General features: G+C 51.5%; 1 protein-coding gene across 5 annotated transcripts in view; it reads right to left on the reverse strand.

The window, feature by feature from the left end:
• Window positions 1-2,847: 2,847 nt before the first annotated feature.
• The window catches only part of LOC120247599 (phospholipid-transporting ATPase IB), a 583,538-nt gene continuing 569,201 nt past the window's right edge, over window positions 2,848-17,184 (reverse strand). For all 5 annotated transcript variants that reach the window (XM_039255602.1, XM_039255593.1, XM_039255610.1 and 2 more), the window contains 2 exons: window positions 14,613-14,704; window positions 2,848-8,744 (listed from right to left, as the gene is read on the reverse strand). In XM_039255602.1, the coding sequence (XP_039111533.1) occupies window positions 8,647-8,744; window positions 14,613-14,704 (190 nt within the window). In that variant the 3' untranslated portion in view covers window positions 2,848-8,646. The remainder of the gene's footprint in view (window positions 8,745-14,612; window positions 14,705-17,184) is intronic.

Consider the following 17,184-nt stretch of genomic DNA (forward strand, 5'->3'; position numbering starts at 1 on the left):
GCCCCCAGCTCCTGAGGGCCTGTCGTCGGCAGCCAGCCCACGGGGACTCTTCCCCACGCAGACTGGAAGGTGAGAGCCCGTGAGAACATTTTCCAGCCGAGGTATTAAAGAACTTCACTTAGAGGTGGCTTCTTCTACGGCTGAGTAAGGGTCTCCCCCCACCCCCCATTCAGTTTTAAATGCACTAGTGAAACGAATCCAAGGGCTTTTCCTGCAGCCATTTTTTTGGTAAGTAATTTGCAGGTGGCTTTTCTTAAGGATACCGGGAAGCGGGGGAAAAAATGACATTAACAGCTTTGTTCGTGACTAAAGGGCTGTTCTATTTCGGCCCACGGCAGCTACTCACACCCTCCATTCAAGGCCACTTGGAAAGCAATGGTGACAACCATGGGAGCCCCCAGCCACGGGCACGGTGTGTTAGGTCAGCAGAAGAGTTTTAAATCAAAGGAAACTTAATCTACGCACAACTGCTCTTTTGAAAGTCGGGAGAAAATCTGTAAGCTTCTTGGCAGTTAGAGTGTTTCCAATCAAAACACATTTTCTTTAGAGCTGGCATTCAGTGTCAACAATGCTAAGAGCCATTACACAGAAGCCACTGGGACAGAGCCTGCCCGTTCACAGCTCAGGCCAGGGTCATGGCGCTAAGGGTCCCTGTGCGCCTTTCTCCGAGCTTCCATCGCTCTGCAATCTGAAGTCAAGGACAGTGCAGTGTCAGAAGAGGCAAACGGCTGGACGTGGAGTCTGGGGGCCCACGCTCAAGAACTGTAAGTCATTTTATTCATGTGTCCGGCCTACTTTGAATAAACGAAAGCCTAATGATTGTGAGCCGGACTGTGTTTGGTGCTTGGTATGTGTCTCCTTTGGGGAAAACACAAAGCCCCAGACTCATCCACAGTCCCCGTTACAACAAGGGCTTGCCTTTCCAACAACTGCTGGCAAGCTCCCTTGAAAGATTCACGCGCGGAACAGAACGCAGGCAGAAAGGGGTAGATGAGAGGCCGGAGTGGGCTTCCGTCATGTGCCCCACTGCCCTGATCCACATTTCAGTCCCTCACATTATATGGGTCTCTTACACAAACATGTTGAAAATAAATAGCTGAATCTGAATGATTTTTCAAAGCAGCCCGAGTCTTTTTCAGAGGGAAAATGGTTCCAAAGAGTAGTGCTGGAGGCAGAAATGTAGGGTCTGGAAACTGTCTCCAGCTGCTAATGGCCTCTCAATGATTCGAGTTTATTCCGCTGAGCACAAGTGAAGGATGACGTTTCAAGAAAATCTGTAGCAGCAAAGACAGATTTGGTAGAACCGACCAAGCGCACACGGCACAGGTCTGGAATAGAACACTTTGCTACTGATGGTATTAAACCATTTTCAGTTTTGCGTGATTTAACGAAAAGAAGGCTGGGCCTGTGTAGAGCGGGCCATTCTGCCCAGAGCTCTCTGCCTCGAATGAGGCCCGGCTGCCTGTCCCTGCCCGTGCCTGGGAATGTGGCCACCGAGGTCGTGACTGGGCAACCTCTGTTCTAATGAGACTATCGGGGAGGAATCAGAGTCCTCTGTGGGAATCGGTAGTAAATCCGGAGTGGGCAGGTAAGAGGTGTGGGGGTTCCAGACTTCAGCCTCTCGCAGGCTTCCTGGCCTTTCTGTCCTCCACCCCCATCTGGCCCCGATGCAGACGGGTGAAGGGTAGAGCTGCCCAAACAGAGCCACGCAGGCAGGCGATAAACCAGAGCCCGAGGCCGGTTTCCAGCGAGGAAGGCCCCGGTCTCCAAGCGCCCAAGCCCGACGTCTGGGCCATGGAGCTCCCACTTGCCCCCCCCCGGCTCAGTGTAGCCTCTGCAGCCCAGGGAACCCCGAGGCGGTGGATGCTTACCTCAAAGTGGCTTCTCGAGCCTACAGGGAATGGGAAGGTGTCTCCTTGACTCTCTTTAAAATAATCCAAGGAAGAAAAAACTTCCTTCTACCCTCTCAGGGTCTGTGGCTGGCCTAAGAATTCAACGGACATGAGACAGACTGACAGGAGCAAAGCATACACGTGTATTTAATATTTTTATGTGTACCTGGGAATCTTCGGAAGAGAGCCAAGAAGCCATTAGGCCCAGAAGCTTATATACCTTGTACACAAAGGAAGACAAATCGTGGGGATGTGACTGGACAAAGCGGCTTGGGCCATAGGAGGGGGTAAACAGGGAAATTAATACGTGGGGCGGGGGGGCTCATGGGAGGTCAGGGTTACTTTAGTAGTTTGTACAGATCCATTCTGGCGTCGACCCCCAGCCCCCAGTGATGAGAACTTTCTTCTCTTCCTGGTGCAGGGAGGCTACCTTTCTCAATGCTGTGACCTGCTTTTGGGTAGAAGGGGGAGATCAGAGAGCCCTTCTGGCATCTGCTGTTTCTCAATGGCCTTCAGTTCCAGTAATCAATGTGCCAAGGCGACATACGTTCAGGGTGGCGTGTTCAATGACGGTGTTGTAATTTCCTGCTGGACAAGAGAATTTGAATGTTTCACGCCTCAGTTTGCAGGGACGCCGAGATTAAACCAAGGCAAGTACAGTGACTGACGGGAGGAGTCCCTCTGTGTCCAGTTCTCTCCGTTGCGTGATCAGTCCCAACTCAGTGTGGCCTCTTGGACCCTCTTCTCATAAAAGGGACCTGGACTCGCAGAGCTCAATTTAATCTACAATTCAGATTCTCCTGCGCGCCTGCCACAGGACAGCGTCTCCTTAGGCAGGACGCAGACATCGCCTGTACCTGCAGACAAAACCTCTGTATTAGTGTCCCACGTCCCTGTGGCAGTAGCCGCTTATTAGTGGGAGAGAAAAACTCCAAAATGAAACACGGTCCAATCATTTACTTTAACAAAAGATTTATTTGAAACAGGTTTGTGCAGACATATACCAGTCAACAGGATTGATCAAAGCCACAAATCACTACATTTTCCCAAACCTCTAAAAATACAAGTAAATGCCCTTCATTTGTATTCACTCCAGGAGGGCACCCGGCTCCGCTGTAATGTGCGGCTGTAATTTAACAACCAGGGGACATTAACAAGACGTGAAAATGGTAACACTTCTAGAGGGAGGGAACAAAAAATCCCCACACTCCACAGACGCGCTCGCTACTCTGCTGGGAGCCAATTAAACGTGCCCCCACAGCCCCGATCCCCTCTGCATAACCAGATTAAAACCTCCCTGTCGCAAACAATATTTAGGCAATCGGAACACAGACGTGACGGCACGCAGGGGGGCACGTGGCTCTGCTCGCAGGAGAAAGACACCACAAAGATGCTGCACTCAAGCAATTCGGGGGCCTGCAGCAACGACACTGCAGGCAGGCTTCAGACCCCGCTGCTCCTGGCGGCCCCCGGGGCCTCACCCCTGCAGCTGGCTGGCGGCGGCTGGTAGCAAGGGCCCTGCAGAGGGAGGCCCCCGCGGAAGCAGGGGGCGCGCTTCTGAACTCGGCGATCACTGGCAACGCGGGAGAAAGAAGGTGGAGGAATGCGTGTGTCCGCGCACGCACTGATTTTATTCACGAAAAACCCGGAAAGTAGCTGCTTTGTGCAGGGATCTCGCGGGAAGGAGAGACACCCGACGGGAGGGCAGATTCTCTTCTTCCGTTTTTAAACCGGTGTTCAGTAATCCACCTGTAGCTGCGTGGCTATCTTTACGGATATGGCTGAATCGAATCCCATTGCAAGTGGGCTCACATCCTCACCTTCAGGCTTCCCCCCTCCTTCTGGCCCCTTCTCTGCCACACTGAAGAGCCTGCCTATAAAAGGCTCTTGATAAGCTCTCTTGACCGCTCGGTTTCCTGGGCAGGCTTGTTTGGAGAGCGCTATTACCTCAACTTTCTTCTTCCTATTTCTGTCATAAATCAAAGCCACCTGACACTTCCGTTCCTGACTTTTAAAAGGAACACATCTCCTTTCTTTCTTTAGCCAGGTCAGAAGAAATGCCGATGGGCTAATCTTGTGAGCTTGGTGTTTTTCTTGGGCTGGAGCCTGAGAGAAGGAGCCGAGTGGATGCCTCGGAGGCAACTGGGGTGAGAGACTGTCATTGAAAAGGAGCCAGCCTGGGTGTAAAAGAATCACTCTTTTGTCCCCTCTCGGTCAGGGGAGCACAGGTGTCTGTCAGAATTAACAACCCTGAATTTTGCTTGGGGCGGGGTAGCAGGGTGAGCGAGCCCCCCTATTTCTGCCCCCCCTTTTTTGTAGCTTCTGAACACTATGTTGGCCTCAGTGGCCTTTTGCATGGAACACTGCATCCTGGTTTGCCAAGGTCGTATCCAACAAGCTAAGAGAGAGCTTCAAATGGAGTGCAAGTTGAGGTGTGGCATTCGGCGAAGCTCAGGTACTATCGAAGGAAATGTGTACCGTTGCACAGGAGCACCCTATTGGGATGCTAAGAAAAAAAATAAATGAAGGCTACCACACATCGAGTATTCCGGGTCTATTCCTTTTGGGGACGCTTCTTAATATACCATCATGGGGGATCTTGAACTCTCACCTCTACAACCCCATGGAAACCCCTGTAACCATCCTCCTCGCCTTTGAGGATGGGAAACTGGCTAGGATGAGTCTAAATAATCTCTCCCAAGGCCATACTAAGACCAACAACCACGTTGAGCCAATGGAGAACCCGCAGCAAGGCCAAAGGATGTCTGCCTTTCCTTTTTAGTGGGGAGGGCTTTATTTCCACCATCTCTATCACTACTGTATTTGCTAATATAAGCATTTGCATGAAGAAAGTAGTTGATGGATGTGAGGGGGGGTGCCGTCCTTTAATTTGACCCCATAAACTCATTTCTTTGCCAGGTTATTATTTCGGGTTCTGCTTAACCAGATTTCCCCCTGTCCGCCATTTTTACGGACTCCAGGAGACGAAGTCTACATTTCAGACGCTGAGGCGAAATCACTCCTTGAATTACTTTGGGACAATGACCCTTGGTAGTGGTCCGGATGCCAGCTGAAACGTGCACACTTCCTTCACATGTTCAAGACGAAAGACTACCTCATCCTGTAGCAGAATTTTGCAAACATTCTACTTGACTTGTGGTCTGAGACATAAATCCCTAGGAACAGAAATGTGATAGAAGATCCTCTTCAAAAAAGGAGATCAAGGGCCACTGTTGTAACAGATATAGATTATGGACTATAGTCTTCTTTTAAAAAAATTCCATCTAAACGCCTATAATATATACATCTATATGCATTTTAGACATTAGTTACTCATACGTGCTTTTTCTTTTTCACTATTCACTGCTTCTTGACAAGTTATCACTGATTGTCACTGCCAGCTCCCTACAACAAGACCTGAAGCCCTGTCAAGGGAAAGAAACCGCCAACAGAATTCCCAGCCTTGCCCAGCCAAAACTCAGGTTCAAGATTTAGGATATTACTCCGTGGATGTTAAAGCGACGGCATCTCCTGTCTCCAAAGCGCGGGTTTTGTACGCTCTACTGATTCCCCCCAAAATGATCACGTTTTTGGGAGATGGGAGAACATAAAGCTGATCAAGAAGCCCTGACTATTTTGCAGAGAGACAGGATGGACACATCAGCCACATCCCCAAATTGTGACAAAGCCCATTCTGACCGGCAAGGGAGCGCTAATCCAGACAGCCGAGCAGAAACGGCTGGTTTAGTCTGGTCTCCTATCCTGCCTTTTGAAGGTGCGCTTTCCAGAGCCGCCCTTGCCCGCCCGTGCTGGTATGTAGTGGAACTCAAAACTCAGGGCGTGGAATGGCCGGTCTTTTCCTTCTGTGGAGTCAGCCAGAATGGAACACAGACTCCAATGAGAGTCGGCAGTCTGTGTATAAACCAGACCAGGGCCGGGCCTCGGTGGATGCTGCTACTTATAGGCCATGTAGTGCTGACCAAGTCTGACCTGCCAGCCTGTATGTCACTTACCATGTGGCGGAGTGACAAGTCCCATGTGGCATTTCCACTGAGTTGACAGCTAGAGTATGCAACTTACTCCAGTCCACCCTGCTCCCTGGGGAGGGGCTGTGTGTGACACTCTGACCTCAATTTTGAAGAGAGGACGGATGACACAGCCGCTGCGCTGGCCACGGCTAAATATTATACATCGCACACAGTGACAGCTGTTTCTCCTCGAAGCCCAATTTAGTCATGTGGCTACCAGAGAACGTAGCTGCGCGAGAGAACAGAAAGGTATCCCATCTAATGGTTTCTCCTGTGTGCATGTTTCATAACTGCAAAGACTGCTTAGTCCCATTTTCAAAAGAATTGGAATATATACTAAAACCTCAGAAAATCTGAGCTGCATTTTTAAAAAATAAAAAACAAAAAGCCCAAACACACACACACACACACACACACACACACACACACACACACACACACACACGAGTAATTCAAAAATCTAATTCTGAAGGCTTCAAGTTAAAGAAAGAACTAAGAGTGTGACAAAGAATGAGTTTGAGTTCCCCATTCCAGACAGGCTTCGTTCCAAAGGAAACCGAATGGTCAGGATGCCTAACGCACATTCAATTCAAATGTTCATTTCTCCTATGCATTTAGGACATCATCCTCTGGGTGTCCAATAAAGACATTTGCCTTGGTCTGTCCTGTTCATTACAGGCACATTTTGCGGGGGTGGGGGGGCATGTAATTCCTGCATGACAGCCCTTCCGTGATTCATCTCGCTGGGTGCTCTAGCATTTAAAAAACGGTTTAGCGTCTTGGGGAGGTGGGAACAGCAATTTTTTAAGCCTCACTGTATTCTGCTTCCCTGTAAGCCCTCTCTGAATCCTGGTCATGTCATGAGTGAAGGATTAGTTTTCTAAGTCAAAGCAAATCATAACTCTCTGTTATTACAATGCCCAGTGAGATGTGGACTTCCAAAAATAAAGGATAAGGAAGCAAAGTGCACTATTGTTTTATTTCCCCATTTAGCCCAGCCATCGCTGAAGAGCTGTGCCATTTTAAGCAGTAACAGCTGCCCAGAAGTATTTATGTTAAGCCATCCAGAAATCTGGCTTGGCAACCAAAGCGGGGAGGAGGGAGCATGCCTCCAGGCTGGTCATTTATGAAGGGCTCCACGTGCTCACATTCATGCCCGAGGGCTCACAAGTTCCATCCAAATTTAGGAGGCGGCAGTTTGGAAAGTCGGTGACTCAGCGCTTCTCTTCCTTGCCTGAGATTCAGGACACTTGACTTTCCGAGAGGCTCTAACACCTACTCGATAAGGGAGGAAACTTCCTCTACACAGAGATGGGCATTTCCTTAAAATGTCTGGAGTTCTTTTCAATTAAAACTGCACGTCAACGTCTCGTGCAGCCTCCTGCTTGCATTAGGCTGATGGTCCCAACTGCCTGGGCTGCAGGGCGTGAGTCCAGCCTCCACTGAGACTTGGCTGCCATGTCCTTCGCGCCTTCCTCCCAGTGTCTCTGTGGCCTTGCCTCTTGCTTTCTCCTTTGATGGTTTTCTTCCTCCACCAAGCCTCAGGATCCCCGACTCTCCCACTGGATTCACGCATTTTCTCTGATTTTAGAGTGGCAGAGGGACAGGGGTGTCCCTTCACTGGGGGAGACACGCTATAAATTCAGTGGTTCCCCAACAGTGAAAATCCAAAATGTGCTCCGAACTCCCAAGAAAGCACGTGCGGGTCTAATTTAAGTGGAAGCCAAAGTCCAGGGGCCTGGAGGTTGGGGGACGAGTACTAAGAGCCTGGGCAGGGCAGGACCGTGGAGGGATGCCACCACACACTGACCTACGGGCTTCTCTGTCCTGGGACAGAGGCAGACAAACACTCCCAGTGTATGCGGGAGAGCTATGCTTCTCTTTAGTTATAGGAGGAAGAGGGTAGCGTGGAAGAGTGGGTTTCTCACCTCGGTCTCTGAATCTGTGCTAGAACAGGAAGTAGGGCAGATTTCATTGGGTTGCCCACCGGTGGCCATGCGAGGAGCACAGCAGTCAGCCATGCGGAAGGTCTGAGATGACGAAGGCCAGTGGGCCACAGAAGCACCCGGGAGGGGTGCAGGAGAACCCTGGCGCACCCCTCCGTCTGCCCTGCTGTAATTGGGGAGCACGCTCCAATAAGTGCTTGAGTGAGCCTTCGCAGGGCTACCACGCTGACAGACACCTTTGTGACGTCACTGCAATCAAGAAGTCTATGCCCACATCACACACACAACAGAGGAATCAAAGCGAGACATCAGCCTGCCTACAATGAAGCTTACATGCTACCCGGTGGACCTAATTCTGTGAGTCAGCATGACAGGAAGTAAGTGTGCCCCCGCAGCCAGCCCACAAGGGGGGTTTCTCACGCAACATCAAACCCCCTTGCTTTCTCCCAGAACAGCTAGCACTGGTGTGTAAACGTTGGTGAAACGTAACGTCTTTAATTTCACACCTCACAAAGCAAGTCGAACGCTTAGTGACGATGTAAACGGAAGTGAGGCCAAGCACTGCAGACACGCAGGACGGGGAAAAGATGGCTGCCCCTGCGGGGGCTACTGCAGGTTTGCAAGGGACTGGATAACTACCAAACCGGTTGGCTAAGGCCACGGAAATGTGTCGCATGGTGTTTCGGCTGCTGACACCAGTCTCTCCTGCCAGAGCTGTGTTAACACTCCGTGCCACGAACCGCATCTCCTTCCTGGGACCAATCAGGACAACTCACGTTCTTACTTCTTCTTGCATTTCTTTTTGGTGGTGTCGTAAGCGCGTACGATTTCTTCCTGAGTAACAGCTCCGTGCTCTTCTTGAGAGAAGGCGTACCCATCTGCAAGAGGAGCACCGGGGGACTGGTTAGGAGGGGAATGGGGGGCACGCTGGGTTTGGAAGACAAGGCTCTTTTGGGGGCCCTGCAGCTGAGTTTTGCCATGCTGGGCTCACTGGCCTTAGGTAGGTGGGGGCCTGGGACGGACAGACCTGTGGCCCGGATGTGAAACATGAGCCGAGCGTGGGGCGGGGCAGGGCAAGGCCTGAGTTGGGGGGGACCCGACCGGTTCTGGCCAGTGCCGCTGGGGCGGGAAGGGCTCAGGCGGTGGCCCGGGCTCAGCCAGAGAAGCACAAACAGCAGGTCACCCGCCCATGCCTGCACTTTCCCAACCGCCTCTTGCTCTGCTCCGGAAGTGTCCCGCTCTGCCTGAAGCCGCAGGCTGGCCAGGTAATTTATGAAGCTGCAACCATGCCGGGGAGCACACACCCAACGCCAGCAGCGAAAAGTGGCCACGTGCGCGTGACACTCGCTGCATTCCTGCTTTTCAGTCGGACTGATGTGGACTGGCAGTAAGAAAGCGCGGTGCAGTTACTTTTGTGTAAAGAAAGAACAAGATCACAAGATAAAGTCAAGAGGCCATGGGGCCACAGAAGGCCGGTTCTCACCAATCATAATAACAATCCCGGCAGCAGCCTCCAACGGTCATTAAATGCTACGTGTGGCCAGCCATTCCGTGTGTTGTGCACAAATAGTCCATTTATTCCCCGCAAAGGCCCTACCAGTTAGGTAGTATTCTTCCCATTTCACAGATGGGGAAACTGAGGGGGCAGGGTGATTATATAAACCTCGTGAGTGGCAGCACTGGGAGCCAAACGCAGCCTACAGTTCTGCGGGACCCATACTCTCCTGCATGTCTAGTTCGGAGAGAAGTTTAGCATTTGAAAGCCCGGGGTGGGTCCTTCCTTCCTAAAGGGTCCTTCCCACAGAAGGAGCGTTTACAAGACTGCGTCTGTCGGCTGACTCTTCTGGGTCGGGGGTGTGGAAAAGCCCCACAGCTCGATGAGACACTCTGACCAAAGGACCGCCCGGTAGAATGTCTAACAATGGTGACTCCCATCCACAGGTATGGATGACGGATCCATGGATGCGTAAGCTCACTGTTCTGCTCTTTAAAGGAGAAAAAGAAATCAGAAATTGTGTACTTGTATCCATTACCTCCCGGTGATAACTGTTTGACTAAGACACTTGGCTTGCAGAGGAGAGTTCCGGAACTGTAAAGACAGATAGTGGCAATGTATGACAGGGTCTTCATGGGGATGGAAGAGGAAGACGCTCCCGCAAGAGACGCCCAGGGTGACTCTGTACCCTGCGTAAACCAGACTTTCATAAACCAGACTTTCTGAGCCCGGGCTGGCTTCCCAGCTCTCCCGGCCACCACCTGAGAAAACCCCAGGGCTCAGGACGGCCACCCTGGGAGGCAAGGGCTTTCCTGCACAGGTGGCCTGGGAGGCAGCTCAGGCCACGGGCCGGACGGCAGGGGCGGGTGGAGCGTAGGAAGGATAAGAACAGAAAGGAATCTTCCACAGGGCGGCTTTCGTCCACCAGCTCACCTCCATCTCTAACAAAACCAAATCCGCAAACCAAGAAAAAAATCACACCGTGTGGCAGCTGGCGTGAGCCCATCTGACGGGGTCCAAGAGCAGGCAGGGCCCCTGGGCTGGGACGCAGGGGCTGGCCTGGGGCGGGAGGCCCTGGGGTGCTGGGTGCAGTGCACTTGGACTCTCTTCACAATGGCTTTCCACACAAGGAGGTTTCAGAGGCTCCACGGGATCTGAAGAGGCAATGCCTCCTCTCTCCTCCATTCTGATTTGGGTTTTCTCCGAGCGAGGGGCTTGGTCAGTGAGAGCCAGGGGAGAGCAGACGTCCCTTGTCGGGCTTCCGAGGGGCGGCTCCCTCCGTCCCGGGTGCTGGGGCCCTTCCGGCACAAGGTGTTCTTTGTGCAGCTCTCTGGCCTGACCGCAGTCCCAGACCAGACACCTTGCCTTGGGATGTTTCAAAGCAAAATCGAGCAAATAACACCGTCTCCTCTGGTCACGAGGCTGTGTTCTGTGGCCAACTTGGGCACTTTTCATCCCCAGTCTTTTAACGGGAACATTTGTCGTCAACATCCGATGTCTTCCTGAGGGGGCCACGCAGCAGCTGCCGCGGCCTGCGGTGCCACGCCCCGGGGGGCGCTCGTCGACCCGGCAGAAGTGGCTGCGTCCCAAGCAATGAGGGCGCCTTGCCAGTGCTCTTCCAGCCGGTCTGGTGGCAGGCAGGTGGCCCACGGAGCTCTCCACCCCGAAGGCGGCTTTCTCCACCTGCCCTGCTTTCAGCTTGCATCCTGAGGCCCAGGGCCTGAGGCAGAAGGTGGGGGGTTCTAGTCCTGGCCCAGTGCTAACGTGGCCACGGGGCCGGGGGTTCTTTAAGCTCTCTGGGTCTTCTTCGTTTACTGTTCTGTAAAATAAAGGGCCTGGGCCAGGTGAAATCCAAGTTCCCTCTGAGCTCCAACCCTCCGCGTGGGTGCCAGGCTTTTCCACGGCTAACCACACAAGCGAGGCCACAGAACCCCCTTCTTCGTTCAGGGCCAGTTCACCCTCGGCACCACCGGAGGAAGCCTCGCCTCCATTCCGGAAGAGAAGGGAGCCTGTGACAGCCACCTATCTGAATAGAATACCTACTCTGGCTTTTTGATGTTTTTTTTTTTTGGGGGGGGGGGGGGGGGGCGTTCCTGGCAGAGACGGAGAAATGAAGGGGACTTGGTGAGATGTAAAAACCCACGTTGTTTGGCAGTGTCCTCTGGGAAAGGCACCTCAGCACTCGGAAGTGTCCGCTCCTTGCTCAAGCGGAAGGAGAAAAGCCCTGTCTCCCTTATTTACACCCCGCCCGTGGCCCCTGGGGCTGGAGGGCATCGGTGGCCGCCTTCAGGACGACTCATCCAGTCCAGACTGGGAAGGGCTTCCCAATGTCCGTCTGAGAGGACCTTCTGCTCCAACAGCCAGTCTCTCCCCCCAGGGCCAGCTGAGCGCCCACAGGTCACTTCCCGTTGGCCGCGTCTACCTTCGTGTTTCCAGAATGTTACGCACTAAGACCTTCTTCGCTAGACTCTCTTCGCCTCAACAGAGACTTGAAGGGAACTCGGGACTCGAGAAGGAACGGGGGATGGCCTGCCGGGGCCACCCTGGGGCAGGGCTATCTCCCTGCTTCAGATACAATACTGTCTTCTCAGAAACCAGGCCTGGCGGGAAAAGTGTTTAGTGGGGCGACAGTGACTATGACCACCCCCGAGCCTGTGCCTTCCCGGCCCGCACCCCTCAGCCGGACAGGGATGCCCCACTGGGTCACCAGCTTCTGACCAATGAAGAAGTAGCTGCCATTTGCATCCGAATGGGGGGCTCAGAGGAAGCCTCCTGGCTCTTAGCCTTTCCCAGTTTGCTCCATCATTCAGGAAGTCCTGACAGCCAGAAAGTGACGACGGGGCTCTGGGGAAAGCCCTCGATGGACCCCACTCACAAACTTCCCCTGGATGGCTTCCCAATGCACCTCCTCCTTAAATGCTCCAGCCAGAGTCTGGGGGGCAGAACGGGGTGGGGGAAAGGGGTTGGAAGGCTGGAGAGCATCTTCGTTGCTTTGTGTTCTCCTGATAGGACATTTGGCGAAGCCCATGAAACTGTGTCATTTTGAAAAATTATTTTGGAATAAAGCTCCCCTTAGGTAGCTCTGATAACATCTTCATGAAAGCAGAAGTCCCCTGTCTGGAAAAAGATTCCTGAAAGCGACAGCAGTCAGGACGGCCATGAAGACGACAAGGAGATGAGACTGTAGGAAAATGCTGATCTGTTATAAATACCGCGTGTTGGGGGCCCGGAAGGAACTAAAAATCCTGCCAGGATGAGACTTTTCCCCCCAGGTTCCGGGAGGACAGACCTGGGGTGGGGGTGCTCAGAGGAGGATGCAGGCCTTCTCACAGGCCAGGACCACTTCTCACTGCTCCATGGCCGCCTCCCCGTGTACAGAATGTGCCGGTATCAATCGGTTTCTTACTACTAGTCGCTGGATGGTTTTTTTTTTTTTTTTTTTTAATGTGGCGTGATTTTAGAGGTTTTTTTGATTTCGTACACTTGTTCATTAGAATGTCCTTTCGTCCTTCAAAGTACCGAGAGTTAAGACAAATGTTTGGCAGTTACTGGAAGACATTTTATGGCTCTCCCGCAAGAGTTCTTACTTGATCTTTGATCTCAATATGTGCATCACATCTCAATATGTGCATCTAGGGTTAATCTGGAACATTTATTAGAGAGGCAGCCCGGGCTGAGGTCCTCCTTTACAGAACAGGGATCCGTTTTCTCTGTGCCCGCTGTGCAGAAGCTGCTGCACATACATCGTGCTGAAGCCTCACAAAGGCTGTGTCAGACATGTATTGTTCTACTTCTTTTTGTCCCCCGGGGGGGGAAACAGACATTTAGAGAAATATGTAAGTTGCCCAAAGTTACTCAACCAGTGTAAGACCTCACATTCACTGGGCTCCATAGTGTCAGGTGCTGTGCTAGGCACTTTGTATACACGATCTCATTTCATTCTCCCCTCCAAACCCAGTTCCAACAACAACTACGTTTTACAGATGTAGACACAGAGGTGGAAGGTCACACAAAAAAGTGACATCGCTGGGACAGGACCCCTAGGCAGCCCAGCTCCAGAAGCGGCACCCCTTAGCCCTCACTCCCTGGATGATGCCATCAAGCGACCTGACTCAACCTCTCTCCTGGATCGGAGAGACCGTGGCTGTGACCCAGGTTGCTGGGCCCTGCTAAGCACGCCAGGCACTCTTGGGGCTGACACAGCCTACTTCCTGGGGTGGGACATGAAGCATGTGAGGCATGGAACTTGGTGCCTGCCATGTTGGTATTCCACGTGGGAAAGTGAGGAGAGGCCTCCATCCCTGTCCTTTTCTCCATTAGGAAGTCTGTAAAGATCTGTTGATGGATGGAGCTCAGCTGGGCCTGACACAGACCCTCAATACCTGTCACCATGGACACAACGACTCTTCACCGCTCCTAAACCATCCCTGTTTCCTTCTGAACACCTCAGGGGGACAGAAAGGGAAGCAAGAGGCAGTGTCGGCTGAAGAGATGGTACGTGTGTGTGCAAGAGAAGGGGTGCTGGAGAAGAGGCGGGGTTCAGAGGGGCAGAAGCAGGTGGCAGATGACAGGTGCCAACAGGCTGCGCCTTGGGGAAGGCAGGTAACCTCCCCTTCAATCCAAGGAAACCTCTGCTAATAACACCCCTCAACAGGGAGCCGAGTGGCTGGATTGCTGAAATAGGCCTACAATCCCCGAGCTCTGCCACCCATCTCTCTTTCATGGCCTCCCGCCCTTCCTCTGGGGTCTGGCGCACCCCCACTGACCCCTGCTTGGGTCAGGTCCCTTCAGGAGCAAGCAAGCCTGGCCTCTGGTGTCGAGTGGGGGCGTGGATCCTGGATGTGGAGGCTGCCTTCCTGGGAAGAGTACAGAGATTTTTTTTCCCCCAGTGATCGTCACTGTTTTAATTAATATGCTAATATTACATAGAACAGCACATATTGCTATCCTTGGGGGGATATCGCTTGAGCCTGAGAACAAAATCCTGTAGGGAGGCTGACAGAAAGATGGCGGCCCCATGAGGATTCTAAGTCACAGGGCTCTGTCATCCAGGCATGTGACTGGGTTCCAGGGCGTTACCTAGACTCAAGCTCACTTGCCTGGAGCCAAATACACAAATTCCAGGTCCAGATGTGGGGCTCTGGCTTGGCAAGGCGCCCCGACCCTATCAGCGCCGGCAGGCTTTCACGAAGCCTCCACCTTCCGCGCGTCACTGGGGTCTGGCCCGGCGGAGTGGGGTGAGGGTACTTACGAGGGACAGACTGCTGGAGGGAGCCTCCTCGGAAGAGAGTGGGGGGCGTCTTCCTGCTGAGCCTCTTCAAGAGGCGGTCACGTTCATTCATCCTGCGGGCAGATCAAAAGCGGTCAGTCCCGGTTCGCGTGGGTGCCTCTCAAGGGGCCTCACCCGGGGACTTCAGGTTTCGAAATAAAGTAGACAGGGGGGTAAAGGCCTCCTCACGTCAAGAAAAATGTCCAGTTTGGCAAGCAGCTCTATTATTTACAGGAGATGCTATCTTGGCGCCTTGAGTGCACTGCTCCCTCTTCTAAAAGGCGCTCTGTTTCCAGTCTGTCCTGTACGTGACGCCTCTGGACGCGGCCTTCCCCTTAATTGAAGTGCACTACAAGTGCCCTTTCATACCCGGCCCACCCTTGGCTTTCCAGACACTTCTGCAAGCAGTGATCTCTTTCTATGGTACAGGTCTTAAAAGCCTCAGTCCCACCTGCAGCCGCCTCTCCCTGAGCCAATAAAATATGCCAGGACGAGGGCCTCCCCGAGGTGCCTCAGGCCCCCCTGCGAGAGACTGATCTCTTTCTGCACAACCTGCTAGTTTGAAACCCAGTGAAAATCGACAAGGATTAGGAGCTCTTCCTGCCTGTCCGGAAAGGATTCCCTCCAAGGATGCCACCGTCGTAAGGAAATATGGAGCTGTGCTCTGGGACAGCTGCTGTTTATTCCGACAAACTGAAAGGGGGTGCTTTAAAATGCCCAGGGAGAACAAAGGGCTTGGATTTAAAAAGAATTTTTTTTTTTTTTTTAATGTTCACTTATTTTTTGAGAGACAGAGCATGAGCGGGAAAGGGGCAGAGAGAGACACACACACACAGAATCCGAAGCAGGTTCCGGGCTCTGTGCTGACAGCTCAGAGCCCGATGCAGGGCTCGAACCCACAACTGTGAGATCATGACCTGAGCCGAAATCAAGAGTCAGACGCTTAAGCCACTGAGCCATCCAGGTGCCCAGATTTGTTTTTAAATCCTGATCAGCTGCTCAGACCTGGAAAATCACTAGAACTCAAAAGTTTATCTTCATGTATGGAAAACGCTTTGAATACTGCCTGTCCTCAGTTCTGGATTTTCTTCTTCAGGAGCCTGTTATACATATAATCCTGTCTTCCACATCCCTAAGTCTCCTCTACATTTTCCATTTCCTTTCTTCCTTTGGTTTTACCTAAACTATTATTAACCTGACTGGCATGCTTTAATTTAAATTAGAACCCTTCTCCTGTCTACAAGAGTTTATCTATCTTCCAGATACTATTTTACTCTTTCCATATCTTCTTTCTCCAGTATCTTACAGGTTCTTTCAGACATTCCTTGCATCTCCTGTTCTTGGGGGTGTGGAGGGAGGGCCAATAAATGTCTGTGGTATTCCATGACCCGCCTTCACTGTGGTTCATTCACTGTGTGTGCTCAAGTTATGAAATCATGCTGCGGAATGATTTGCTTGGCCTCTGCCAGGATTCTATGGGTTACGCCAATTTTTATATTATCTTAGCTTAGTTCCTGTAGCATGGGGAAGAGTCTAAAATTGGACCTCATACATAAGCATGGGCTTCCAGTTTCTAGTGGGTAATTCTTTCTTCCCCACTGCTGCTTTGTCAAGCTGGTGAGGAAAATGTCTCTAGCTTCTGTTTCATTAAAATAGCAGCCCTACAAAATTTGTAGCTTTACGCATAGAGTTCTATCTCACGTGGGGCTGAGGCTTTATCTCCTCTCCCTACACTAATCTCTGAACCCTCAGTCCCTGAGCCTTATGTGGTTTGATGTCCCTTCCTCAGCTTTATCTCCCCTATGGCCTACTGGCTTCTGTGTGTCTCTATTTTTGGCACCAAGGTTTCTGTCTCCTTTTTGAAGTTGATTATGTATTAAAAGCCTTTCTTTGTTCATATTGCACCGAGCATTTCTATGCATCTGGAAAAGTCCTGAGTCAGCTCCATCTACCATATTGACTTTATCTGGTTTCTGTGAATAATTTCTATTCCCCTGACCCAATTACTGGAAAACATTACGGCTGCAAAACATGATCACAGAACTGTTCTTTCTCAAGTCTTGCCGTCCTTAGAAACAACCTTTTCTGGAGGCCCTTAAAGTGGCAGCTGAGTTGACAAAGGTTTGGGTGATATAAAGGGTCCCAGAGCTCACAGAACACTCTAGAGGAGATGCTTGAGCCCCTGGCTTCTCTATGTGCTCCAATGTCGAAACATCAAGTAATATTATTTTCCCAATTTCCCATTTTATTCTCTGCAGAAGAAGAAAGCATTAGGAATGACCATTATTAAAACGTCTCATGAACAATCATGTTGAAAAAACTCAGGATAGAAAGGGGTGATCATAACATTTGCCCTTTATAGTATTCTATCATCTACACATATTGTGGAAGCCATCTACTCACCAAGACATTGGAAAAAAGGTGAAGGAAACACAACCAAATATTTGCTTAATTTTGAATAATGGGAAGAAAAGAAAAAAAGGAGCACAAATTAGCACGAGGAAAAGCAATTTGTATCTATGAGGTTTTGGTTTAAAAAAGGAGAGAGAATCTT

Source organism: Hyaena hyaena, unplaced genomic scaffold (assembly GCF_003009895.1).
Source record: "Hyaena hyaena isolate Hyena2069 unplaced genomic scaffold, ASM300989v1 scaffold_11, whole genome shotgun sequence".
NCBI classification, from domain to species: domain Eukaryota; kingdom Metazoa; phylum Chordata; class Mammalia; order Carnivora; family Hyaenidae; genus Hyaena; species Hyaena hyaena.